General features: G+C 39.0%; 1 protein-coding gene across 8 annotated transcripts in view; it reads left to right on the top strand.

Moving 5' to 3' along the window:
- ATP8A1 (ATPase phospholipid transporting 8A1) overlaps nt 1-12,505 on the top strand; it is a 231,995-nt gene that overhangs the window by 131,414 nt on the left and 88,076 nt on the right. For all 8 annotated transcript variants that reach the window (XM_078446155.2, XM_078446153.2, XM_078446157.2 and 5 more), the window contains 2 exons: nt 4,459-4,597; nt 8,107-8,171. In XM_078446155.2, coding sequence (XP_078302281.1) covers nt 4,459-4,597; nt 8,107-8,171 — 204 coding nt within the window. The remainder of the gene's footprint in view (nt 1-4,458; nt 4,598-8,106; nt 8,172-12,505) is intronic.

The raw sequence follows: 12,505 nt of genomic DNA, 5'->3' as shown, positions 1-12,505 counted from the left end.
TAAGGGTACATTCTAAAATAAAAATTTCCTGCAGAGGAAGGAACCCACTGCTGTATCCCACCCTCTTGCCCAGAAGTACCTGCCCGGAGTATGTCTGTGAAAGAATGAGGGCAGGTGTGTGGGTGTGCTTGGAGAGGAGCCAGTCCCAAAATGGGATTCCGGAGCCTTCCAGTGGAAACAAATAGGTACCCTTAGCAGGAGTGGCTCTGGACGGAGTCTGAAACCCATTCAGAGAAACAAAGTTATTACCAAAGACTGAAGAACAGATACAAATGTTTAAAAACCTAATGATTTGAATAAAATCCTAACTCCTTTAATCTCAGTTTTACTTCTCGTTCTCTACCTTTGGGTATTTATTGATTCCTGGGACTTTGTTCGCACCGACGTAGCTCAACTGTACCTCTGTTTGACCCTAATTTGCTCAACCTCCCCAAAGCTATTAACTGAATTAATAGATGTAAAGCACTTAGCAGTGTCTGGTACATTCTTTCTAGTAAGGAAATATTTCATCTTCCTGGTCACAATCTTATTTCATACTGAAATATAGGTTATTCTAGTATTTATCTATATTTACTCCAGTAGGAAAACTTTGCTTACCAGCATTCTGTCTTTGTCTTTAAAGAAGCTTCCGCCAAATAGTCCATGTTGTAATCTGAAGCCTAAATTGTTTTTTGAGTTTGATTATTAAACTCTTTATCATTTAGGAACATTATCACAAACTTTTTAAAAACACAAAGAAATCTAAGTACTAACCAAACATTTGCTAATATGGTAATAAGTCATTCTGAGGTTCTGTTATTTGGCAAAATATACAATGAATGGGAAAAACATAATTTCTAAATCCATCATGATACATTTTACCATACAGGTTTTAAGTACTCTGCATGAAGGCTTTTATCTTGACTAGGGTTGAAATTTTACAATTATGTGCCTTTTTAAAATTCTGCCTACTTTATGAACATCTGAAAGAGAAAATAAGATTGTGGAGGGCTTTACTGGGTGAATAAATATTATTTCATGATTTTTCAGTGATAATTAAATCTACATTATGTCAAAGAGTCCTCAACCTGAAACCTTTATAACTTTTGGCATAGTGACATTTTGAAAGTAAAATTAGTGTTGCACTTTTTTTTTTAATTCCATAAATGCCAGGGGAATTTTATCATGTTTCAACACTTGCTGAATATGTAATTCCCATAGTGCACATTAGTGGCCATCTGTGTAAGGTAATACATGTTTGGGATGAAATTGATTACGGCTTAAACACTCCTGTGTTATGATCAGGAAAAGCACGCAAAGTTCACATCTTTTTTTCTAGTGGTCATTATGTAGCTAAAGATATTAATTTCCAGGGGCAAACAGCCTATCACTCAAGATCTTAATCTCACAATAAATGACACCAGGGCCAAAGGAAAGGAGGCTGTGGGGCCTTCCACTAAAATTAGTAAACGCTGTGCTCCAGGAGCTCTTAGGATAAAAGAAAAAGTAACAGGCTTGGGGACACGGTTTTTCTTTTGTAGGCTTCAGGGTAGACCCACTGCAATTTTGCTGCATATTCAGAACTGTTTCATTACCCTTTTGAGAAAATCCTGTTATTAGAGCCACCAACACACCCCAGGTTAGCCTGCTTGTAATTTTTCTCCGCATGCTCATTGCTGGCCCTGCCTCTTTAGTCCTTTATATTATTTTTGCCTGGTTTAAAGAATGTCTCCTTTTCATCTGTGCAAAATCAGATGCTTTCCTTCCTTCAAATATGGCTTCAATGTGATCTCACCCATGCAGTTATTTTGTTTTTATTAGATTCGTGCATGGTAATGTATGCCTGTAGACTTCTTGAGCTCATTTCTCCCCTTGGAGCTACAAGATACACAAATACACTTGTTTATGTATTTCTAATGAATGTGTTCACATCTTGACTCTCCCATTATCTAGTTACCTCAGGGTTTTGTGAGACATTACCAGGAAATATTTTTTTAGTTTAGAAAATTTTAAGAGCTTGTATTACTGAGCTGTCCCCCATGATCGTTAAAAAAATCTTATCATGCTTTCTGTGGATTATTTGACATTTGAACACAGGTATATTCTGATCTTCCCTGGGATGTGGGCCAGGATGATTTAGCTGCAGATGCCCCAAAAGTAGCTGAAAGAATGGATAGAGTCATTGTCTAAACGTTGAAATATAGCCATTGTGATGTTGGCATAGTTGATGCTGACCTGTGCTTCCTTTGTGTTCTTGAACTTCTTGATGATAATTATTCATCAGGTTATGATAGATTTCAAATCTGCTTCCCATTAAAGATAATAAAATAATACTATCTCCTTAAAGAAGGGAATTTGCCTTCCTGTCTTACATATTATAAACTAAGAAGTCATGTGCCGAGAGTATCTAATAGCTATATAATGTATTTGGAACATATTGAAGAGAATGTAGTCTAGACTGCAACAGTACTGGATAATATCTAGATTTCGGAATCTTTCTTAACTTTTTTTTGTCATTCACTCAGCAAACACTGAATGCTGACTGCCAGTGTTCCAGAGATACAGTGTAAAGGTGAACAAGATGTGGTGCCTCCTCTCGAACAAAACTATGGGTCGTACATTGAAACAGTTAATCTGAATATGGTACATTAAAACGAGTAAAGACAGAGCAAAGTTCTGTCAGAGCACCGTAGAGGAGAAGACTTGTATTAGAAATACAGCTTCAAGGAAGCAGTTAACTTTTGAGACTGGCCTTGCAGGATGAGCTGGGTTTCCCCAGGCAAAGCAGTGGAGGATGTGTGTGCCTCTGTATACATACATGCACACAAAGACACATGCACATATACATACACACCTGTGCACATGCACGCCCAGCTATATTTAAGCATTGTGGCAAAGACTGTTGGCTGGCTAATTTAACACCCGTTCCCATCCTCCTCTGTCTTGTCATCCCACTATGGAGGCTGGAAAAGCTCAGTACTGATAGTGAAGCATGGCCATGGAAATATAAATAAACAAAAATGGCCATGTTTGGAAATCTGCTAGGGACTTTTGGAAACACTTTTGCTTTCAAGTAAGAGATGGATACAGTTGCCATTGCCCCCTTATTCTTGTCTTCAGTTGTAGCAGTGATAATTATAGCTGTGGCAGCCACCTTGAGACATTGAGAAAGTCTTGGAAAGTGACTTGAACTGTCAGTCTAATGCCTGTAACTGCCTATCCCAATACTACTTAGGGAAGGAAAACCAAATCTTCATTTAAGCCATTGTTAGTTAGACTTTTTCTATTATAGCCAGAAGCATTCCTAAGTAATATACCCATAAGCCCTCTCTCACTCACTCATGTTTGCTTACATATATTTTAACCTTATTTCCCATGCCTACCAAGACTTAGGACTAATTTTAAACTTACACTTTGGTAAATAGTAAGCAGAACTTCATGTTAGAAGAAAGAAGATGGAATGCTTTCTTTGTTATGACCAATTTAGACACTATCCTTAGCAGTTGATTTCCCTTATATCTATACTGTCCTTGTCTGGTGTTTTAAAATAAAAATGAAGGCAAGAAGGGAGAAACAGCTTGAAAAGAAAGATAAATGTTGACATAGAGGATCATCCTGGTGGTTAGGTTACAGGGAAAATCCAAGAATCAGTTGATTGTGGCTTAGTTTGTCAGTTTGCATTCCTATGTATTTAGGACCAAGAACCATCCCCTTTACCTCTGTACTGAGCCAGGTTTCCCTAACAACCGAAGAGTTGTTCTCATTTTTCCTCTATTTAGGAAGATGAGAGTAGAAACCATTCTTCTTTCTGAGTGATTAGAAGAGCTTTCTGCAGAACATATTATGTTCAGTCTTGTATGAAACATACCAACTAGTGAGCAAGCAATCTTTAACGGACTCTGGCCTTCCACAGCACAAATATGGAGTAATGTGATAATTACCCAACCTATTCTTTCTTACAGAGACTGATGCTGTCGCTTGGTTTATTTCTCTCTTCCTCAGCATTTCTAATTGTCTGCTATGTGTATGTTTTCTGACACTGCATCAAATTATAATTTAATTGCATAAGTATTTATTTTTTCATAAGCATTTATTCCTACTCTTTTTCAAACAGGTCGTGAACACTGCTTCTTTGCTGTGTTGATCTTCCATAGTTTTTGTTGTTGTTTTTTTGTAGCTGCCTGCTGGCCTTTAACTCCCTTTTGATTTCTCCCTTGTGTGTGGCTTTTTGTTTCATTTTTTGTTTTTGTAAGAATCAGTTGCCTACCTTAGGAGTAAGGTAATATAGGTATCTTCAGTTTCATGTCAAAGTACTGGATGAAAGTCAGGGATCCTTAAGAGAAAACTCAGTGGGATACTTGCAATTTATATCAAAGTCTACATATTACCATTATTCTCTGAAAAACATATACATACTTTAGTTCTTAAAGAATCTAAATGGGTTTTCTTCTTAAAATTTTTGCCACTCATTTTCCCTAGAATCTTCAGCTACTTGGAGCTACAGCCATTGAGGATAAATTACAAGATCAAGTGCCTGAAACCATAGAAACTCTCATGAAAGCAGACATCAAGATCTGGATCCTTACAGGGGACAAACAAGAAACTGCCATTAACATTGGTAATTAACCTAATTCAACCTTTAAATCATGATGCTTTTTAACAGTTTGACGTATTTTAGAAGATAAATTTGAGATATTTCAAGATTTGAAAGATTTGGTTTTTTAAGATTTCCATATTTATAATATTGTTGGGCTTATCTGTTCATTTATGGTCCCAATGTCCCTTTAAATTTGCAGTGGTGCAAACCTCAGCTCTTGCAATCACAAAGTAACCCTCTCTCACCTTTCTATCTCTGCCTCCCCCCACCTTCCATCCATAATTGACACATGTAGATAACATGTCCGCAGTTGTCTGTGAAAGTCTGGAGATAGGGACTGTGGCAGACTCGTGTATCGGCACTTGTTTATGTGACCAAAGGTTATTTCTGAGATGGGAGGTAATGTTGCCAGCTTTCATTCATCCTGCAATCGTGTCATTTTTCACAAAGAGATTTTATTAGTCAGCTCATGTCGCCATAACAAAATACCACAGATTGGGTGGGTTAAACAACAGGAATTTATTTCCTCGCCGTTCTGGAAGCTGGAAAGTCCAAGATTGTCCACAGGTTTGGTTTCTCCCGAAGCATCTCTTCCTGGCTTGCAGATGGCCCCCTCCCTACTGTGTCCTCAGCTGGCTCTCTTCTGCGGGTACACACTCCTGGTGTCTCTTTCTCGTCTTATAAGCACACAAGTCCTATTGGATCATGAACCTGCCCTTCTGACCTCGTTTAACTCAATCTTCTGGAAGACCCAATCTCCAAACATTATGGGTTCAGGTTCCAACATGTAAAACTAAGGAGACACAACCCTGTGCATAACAGAGGTCTTCCTGAGAAGAAAGTTGGTATTTGGTTTAAGGCCCATATACCAGTAATATGCAAGGAAATGTCACTCTTTTTTTTTTTTCTTCCAAATTCGGTAATAATAGTTTGCCTGAGCACTGTAATCCCTGACATAGATTCAACCTCTGGATATAAATCCTATGAATTACATCCAAAACTCTACCAAAGTGGAAGAAACCATTCAAAGGTATTGACAGCATGAAATCACATTCTTAGAAAGTCCGTATCAAGTATCATTATTTAAGAAACATTTCGCTAGCACTCCTTTTAGAAATTTTAGTAATTGTAGCATTTTGTAAATATAAAACTACAACAGAGGGGCGCCTGGGTGGCTCAGTCGGTTGAGTGTCTGACTTCGGCTCTGGTCACGATCTCGCGGTTTGTGGGTTCGAGCCCTGTGTCAGGCTCTATGCTGACAGCTCGGAGCCTGGAGTCTGCTTCGGATTCTGTGTCTCCGTCTCTCTCTGCCCCTCCCCCACTTGTGCTCTGTCTCTCTCTATCAAAAATAAAAAAGAAAATGTAAAAAAAAACCAAAAAACTACAACAGATTTATAGCAAATTGCTGGAGGTAGAGGACAATTAATTTTTAAAAGATGCTAGTATAAGTGTAAATCTATAAGCCAAACAAATGGTTAATTTTGATTACAAAAAGTATCACTGGTGTTAGACACAAATGGAAAGATGATGTACAAGAATACTTTAGAGTTGGGAGACCTGAAAAACAGAAATAGGCTGAACAAAAAGCATGATGACAGCTAGAGGAAGACTGTAGGGTGGCAAAGAGTGATATGTGAGGAAAATAAGTGCTGCTGAGAACACTTGAGCGACGGAGCCATTATGACAGTTCCTATGAAGAGTGTGGAGGTGGCGTTTGGTAACATTTAACTTTTAGAGTCTTGGGCCATAATCTTTGGGGTCTTTCTCCTAGAATAAAGTAGGTGACATCCATGCATTTCATTCATACAGCAAATGTGCATTACACAGAAGGATTCAGTTTTAAATCAGGAGGTCAGGAAGAACTCACTGAGAGGATGACCTTTGAGAAATGACCTAAGAGAGGAAAGGGAGCTTGTCGTTGGATGATTAGGGAAAGCTATCTACTGTTCTAAAAAGAGCAGAAATGCAAAGCGGGGAGCAGGAGAGCAGGTCAGCCGCATGACAGGGCCTCCCAGATTGCTGTAAAGGCCTTGCACTTACTCCGAGTGAGATAGGAAGCCACTGGATGGTTCTGAGCAGAGGAAAGATGTGGACCGACTTTCCTGCAAGAACGGTCAGTCTGGCCACTAGGCTGGCTGAGAATGAGCTGGGAGGGAAGCAGGTGTGGAAGCAGGGAGACCAGTGAAGAGGCTGTTATATTAATCCAGGTGAGGCGTGGTGGTTACTTGGACCTGGATGGGAAAGTGAAAGTGGTGAGTAATGGCTGGAATATGTATATATTTTAAAGGTAGAGCCCACAGGATTGACTAATTGATTAGATGTGAGGTATGAGAGAAAGAACGGACTGGAGCATAATTCCAAGGCATCGTAGCTGTTGTGACTGAAGGATTGAATTGCCATTAACCAAAATAAGGAAGACCGAGGGGAAGCAGGTTTTCTGGGAGGAGATCAAGAATCCAGTTTTGAGATATGTTAAGTTTGAGATGCCTGTTTTACACCTAAGTGTCCGCTCTTACATAGGCACTGGGATATGAGAGTCTGGAGCTCAGGAAAGAGCTCTAAGTAGGAGATATGAGTTCCAGAATGGTCACTGTTTTGATGGTATTTAAAACCATTATATCTGGGCACCCGGGTGGCTCAGTCAGTTGAGTGTCTGACTCTTAATTTCGGCTCAGGTCATGATCTCACGGTTCGTGAGTTCAAGCCCCACATTAGGCTCTGCACTGACAGTGCAGTGCAGAGCCTACTTGGAATTCATTCTTTCTCTCTCTCTCTCTCTCTCTCTCTCTCTCTGTCTCTCCTCTGCTTGCGCGCTCTCTCTCTCTCTCTCAAAATAAAAAATAAACATTTAAAAATATATATATATCGAAAGAGATCACAAAAGGAGTAAGGTAGATGATACTATTTTAAATGTGATGGTAATATTTTAAACACCAGCCAGCCGAGTTGCTTGTTTTTCTCCAGCCAAGTTCAGCTGTACACAAGTGGGTTCTGAGTAGGCAGTGTCAGTTTAACCAGCAGGTGATTTTGCCCTGCTGCAAGTACAGCAAAGCGAGGAAAGGCAGGATGGTAGAGGATATGACGGTAGTCCAAGGGCAGGGGGACAGTGGTGGGATCCACGGTCCACAAGATAGCCAGACAACCTTTAGCACCCTTCTCCAAAACAGCCATCTCCTCATGTTGGTCATCATGAAGGATGTTGCATGTAAGTGTGGTGCTTTTCAGGACACTGAAAGTCACTACCACGTTCTCTTTCCATACTTGTATCTGAAGACAGCTTTAACTTACCAAATATTATCCTTGTAGCCCTCCTATAACAAGCAAGAGCATTTCTTTTTTAACTTCTGCAAACCTGGAAAACAACTATCACCGGTCCTAATAAAATAGATAAAGCTTTAGTTTTATCTAATGAAATAGATTAAAAGTAAATAAAATTTGATATTTTTACAGTATTATCACTTTAACATCTTCGCCACTGCTCTGTAGAGAAATGAATTATATCAATTAATCTACTCTATGTTTGGACATAGGACACTCCTGCAAACTTTTGAGGAAGAACATGGGAATGATTGTTATAAATGAAGGCTCTCTTGATGTAAGTAAAATTATCTTTTAAAAAAAAATTCCTTTAATAACTTAACCATCTTGTTATATTTTATTTTATATTCAAATAGCTGTAAAAATATTTGATCTTCCTTAGGTTAAAAGAGATTTATTACTCTTGCTCTGCTGTAACATAATGCATATTGTTTTGAACCACATTGTTGTAAATAGATCCCAGCTTTATGTCCGTGACCGCTAAAAGAAGTTGCTAAATGGTTTGCTTGATGGTGTGAGACAAAACTTTTCTGCTTTGCAGAAGCATTATGTCAGGAGGTTACTGAGTGACTGCAATTTGATCATGTCTACCTGGGAATTTTGTATGTTAAACATTTAATATCTTCTTTAGCTTCCAGTGTTAATGTGTATGTTGCTTCTCTTAAAAAAAATTATCTGTGAAACCTATTGGACAGCATGAAAATCACCATTCCTAAAAGGAAAGCCACGTTGTTTTTTTTAATGTCCTAACTTCTGGGCTGAAATATTAATTCCTTTTTTCATGGCTGTGATCACACAAAGTTATATTTGGGAAAGAGGGAAAGATTTGTGAGGTGTACCGTGTAAAATAGAAGTTAACCCAAAAAAAAATTTTTTTTAAATATGCAGGTCAAATGACCCGTTAAGAATTTTAAAGTAAAAAGGTGACTGTTTGTAACTTAAGGTGGAAGACAGAACAGGGGAGGTGACTATACAACTGCTTGAAATAGACATTGTGACGCAAAGGGCAGAGAAAACCTGATAATTAAGGACGTGGGTGAAGCCGAGAGGCCAGGTATGTAGAAAGGATGGTGAAGAGGCAGACATTTAGCAGAAGTCAGGTGGCAAACAGAAATTACAGGTCAGAAGTATTTGACTTCCGATTTTTAAATTGGAATGACGATCTCTTCATTATTTGTCCTCATGACAATCCTTGGGATCCTTTTCCCTTTCTTGTGAAACCTTTGAGAAACTTGTAGCCTAAGGAATAATACTTGATTTTGAAACCATGAAAGTTGGTCACATCTTTATTAATAAGCATATTGTGTGAACCACGCTTTAATCCTAAAAACACAACCAAAAAAAAAAAACACCTAGCCTGTGGTTGGAAGAATGTCCTTTTTATTTATTCATTCAGCAGGCCTCTGCTAGGCTCCGAGGACACACCGCTGGGTAAGCACTCAGCGGACTCTGCCACTTAGGGCTCACAGTTGTCTCTGTTCCCCACCTGTCATATTATTAATTTTGGGTTTATTCAAGTTACAGTGTTATGAAAAACCAGAACTAAGATAGCCATACCCTTCAAAAGCTTACAGATAATAAGGGAAGTAAAATGCATATAAGTAACAGTACCAAACAGATGCACAGATAAGGTGGATGTATTGCTATGACACAATTGTGAGGCTTGGAAGTGTTTATAAAGTAAGTGACCGTGAGTTAGATGGAGATGAGTAGTTGAGTAATGGAGGAATCCTTGAAGCAGAAAGTTAATACATGTAAGTTCAAGGTACATTTGGGGGCATAAAAGAGGAACACTGAACTTAAAAGGTTGTAATTGTCTAAAGTATTTTGTTTGAATAAATGCAGATACATAAGGTAAAATCCAGGTTACAGAAAGGGACAAGTACAAGCGTTAAAAACTGAGTCTCCCATCCTTACCCCCACGCTACCCAGTTTATCTCCCTAGGAACAACCGCTGGTTCCAGTTTCCAAGTGTTCATCCCAAGATATTCTGCCGTGTCTGAGGGATATTTGTGTATATCTATGTGCACGTGCTTTGTTATTGAACACAAATTACAGCACACTATCCATGCTACTTTTTGCTTTTGTCACTTAATATTATCTTAGCAGTTGTTCTCCAATAACGTGTGTGAAGCTACCTAATTCTTTTTAAATGGTGACACAGTATTCATAAGGAAACTGCAAACTTCATCAGCTCTTTAGGAGAGGTATGATGTGTCGAAGCAACCGACCATAGACAAGTGTGGAAGGCTGGAGAGTCATGGGGTGCAGGCAGCAGGCCAGGATAAGAGTTAGGTAATAGGGGATGGGGGTGCCATTGCCATCCATGTTATGGGAGAGAATTTCAGGGAGACTTCTCCCATGTGGTCCCTGGAGAAAGAGGAAGCCATCAAGAGTGGCTCCAGAACTGGGCCATGGTTGTTCACAACATTACAAGAGCCTCCATGGAAGCATTTTCCTAGTCCCTGTAGACGTGTAGGCCTTTGTCAGCAACATGGGTTACAGGTAGTAGATGGTTTTTCTGACACTTGAAAGAAGTCAGAGGTGAGACCTTTGAAGTCAAAGCAAAAGCATGTCAAGCCATGCTTGACCTGTCACATGATCCTTTTTGTTTGGTTGTAAGCTTTCATCTTATGTAGCTTACGACAGCAACGCTTCTTGTTTTCATATCTTTCATAATTTTTCTCCAACTGGGATGAGCACGTTCTTTTTGTGTTGAGGGTATCAAGTGATAAAACTAGTAATCTCAAGAATAAAAAAGTAAAGGGAAATACCGAAGATCGTCAGCGTGCTGCATCATGTATTGTTAAGCCAGTGGCATTTACTTGCATTTTGGAGTTTTCAGAGTGGTAACTCCTAAGACGTAACTGCCTCAAGGGGTACCTGCACTCCCTATTTCTACGGGACCAAACATAGCTAGGACTCTCAAGGGAATACTCAATTTCAGGAAAGCAGGTCCGTGTCTATGTATTTTGGTTTGCCGGCCTCTCTCAATGCCCAGCAGACTGCCTACCCCATAAGTACTCCATAAACACTTGAGAATTAAGTCACAGAGTAATTTTCAATTAAGGGTTTCCCTTTAAAAAATATATATTGTGTATCAGTTTTAAATTTGGCAGTACTCGATCTTACCTGGTATTTTTAAAGTAAAGTAGTTAGAAAGGTTCTTAGCAATTCAAGTGACAGTGTAGTGTGGAAGATCATAGGCAAACCCTGGCTGACGGATTAGCACTCATTTATCCAGCTCTGGACCGCCATGCATTCTCTCCCTGCTGGCGGGGGCAGGCTGTTCTCCCAGGGAGTTAAGTGGTGACTTTACAAATCTGGCCGTTTGGGGTCAGACCCTCTCTGGTGCACTCATTTGCTTCTCAGCAGGAAAGGACACATCACTTTGCATAGCTCCTTCAGGTCTTGTGTCATAAAATCCACAGCTGAGATTTCAAGGAAATCATGAGATGTGCTAGAACGCCTGCAGATACATCATTATTTATTTTCCATTGTCACGGAAAAGAAAAGCATCCTGTGCGTTCACATTGTACTGATGAGGATACACTATGGGATTCCCATTCCATCAGCACAAACAAATAATTAACATTTAAGCAATAAACTTAGTAGGAACGTAATGTCTCAGGAAATAATACAACAGTAAATAGATTGTGGGTGTATGTTTCATCAAGTGGCAATTTTAACGAACGCACTTAAATTATTCCATTAAATGTTACAGTTCTGCCCTATTCTGAATGTGGGACCCTGGGCAGATTGAAATTAGGTAACTGCTCTGAGCCAATTTTGCTGCCTGCAAAGCAAGGATAATGTTACCGTTGGCACAGGACTGCCATGATTAGTACAGGGCATGGCACGTACGAGAAAGAGATATTATAAAATTTTGTAGAAAAATATTATTTCGGTAGCCTGCAAGTTGTTTTGCATAATGACCATTTTTATTATGAAAGATACATTATTCCCCCATCTTTTCATTTTTTTCCTAAGCAAGATATAAATGTGGATCTTCTTTTGCAGAAGTGATACCTAGTGCTATGAACTGTGCAAATTTTATACCAAGATACTCCTAATACTGTTAACATTTTAAAGTTGAATCTTCTTTTTCAACTTGTATAAGTAAACTATTATATTTGAGGCTCTTGAGTTTCCAAATAGAAAAGACTTTTTCCTGGCAATCACAGTAAAGGAATTTTTTTGTCTTCCCATAATCTAGCGCATGTCCAAAAAAAAAAAAAAGTTATTTGGATTTCTAATTTTCTCATTTTGAGTTTCAGTACAGTTATCTGTGTTGAAAAATTAATGGCCATTCAGCATTTTTAAAACCTTTAAGTAAATATATAAAACCAAACCACAGTTGAAAATACAGAATGAAAGTCTTGCTCCACAGATCTGATAGGGAAATCTGACGGGCTTTTCTGCATCTGCCCATCCCTGGCTTCCTTCATGGCAAGAGTGGTCTCCACTGCCAGCAGCTGCCCGGAGCACAGTCGGGTGCTTGCACCCAGTTACCTACCAAGCTACCATTTAACATTGACAGTGTCAGCAAAAGAGTTTGTTAGGAACCTTGATCATGTTTTTCTCTTAGTTTAGAAAGTAAGAATTTCATGG

Source organism: Panthera onca, chromosome B1 (assembly GCF_046562875.1).
Source record: "Panthera onca isolate mPanOnc1 chromosome B1, mPanOnc1 haplotype 2, whole genome shotgun sequence".
Lineage (NCBI taxonomy): Eukaryota > Metazoa > Chordata > Mammalia > Carnivora > Felidae > Panthera > Panthera onca.
Note: the sequence above shows the minus strand (reverse complement) of the source record. Positions and strands in the feature narration are given on the sequence as shown.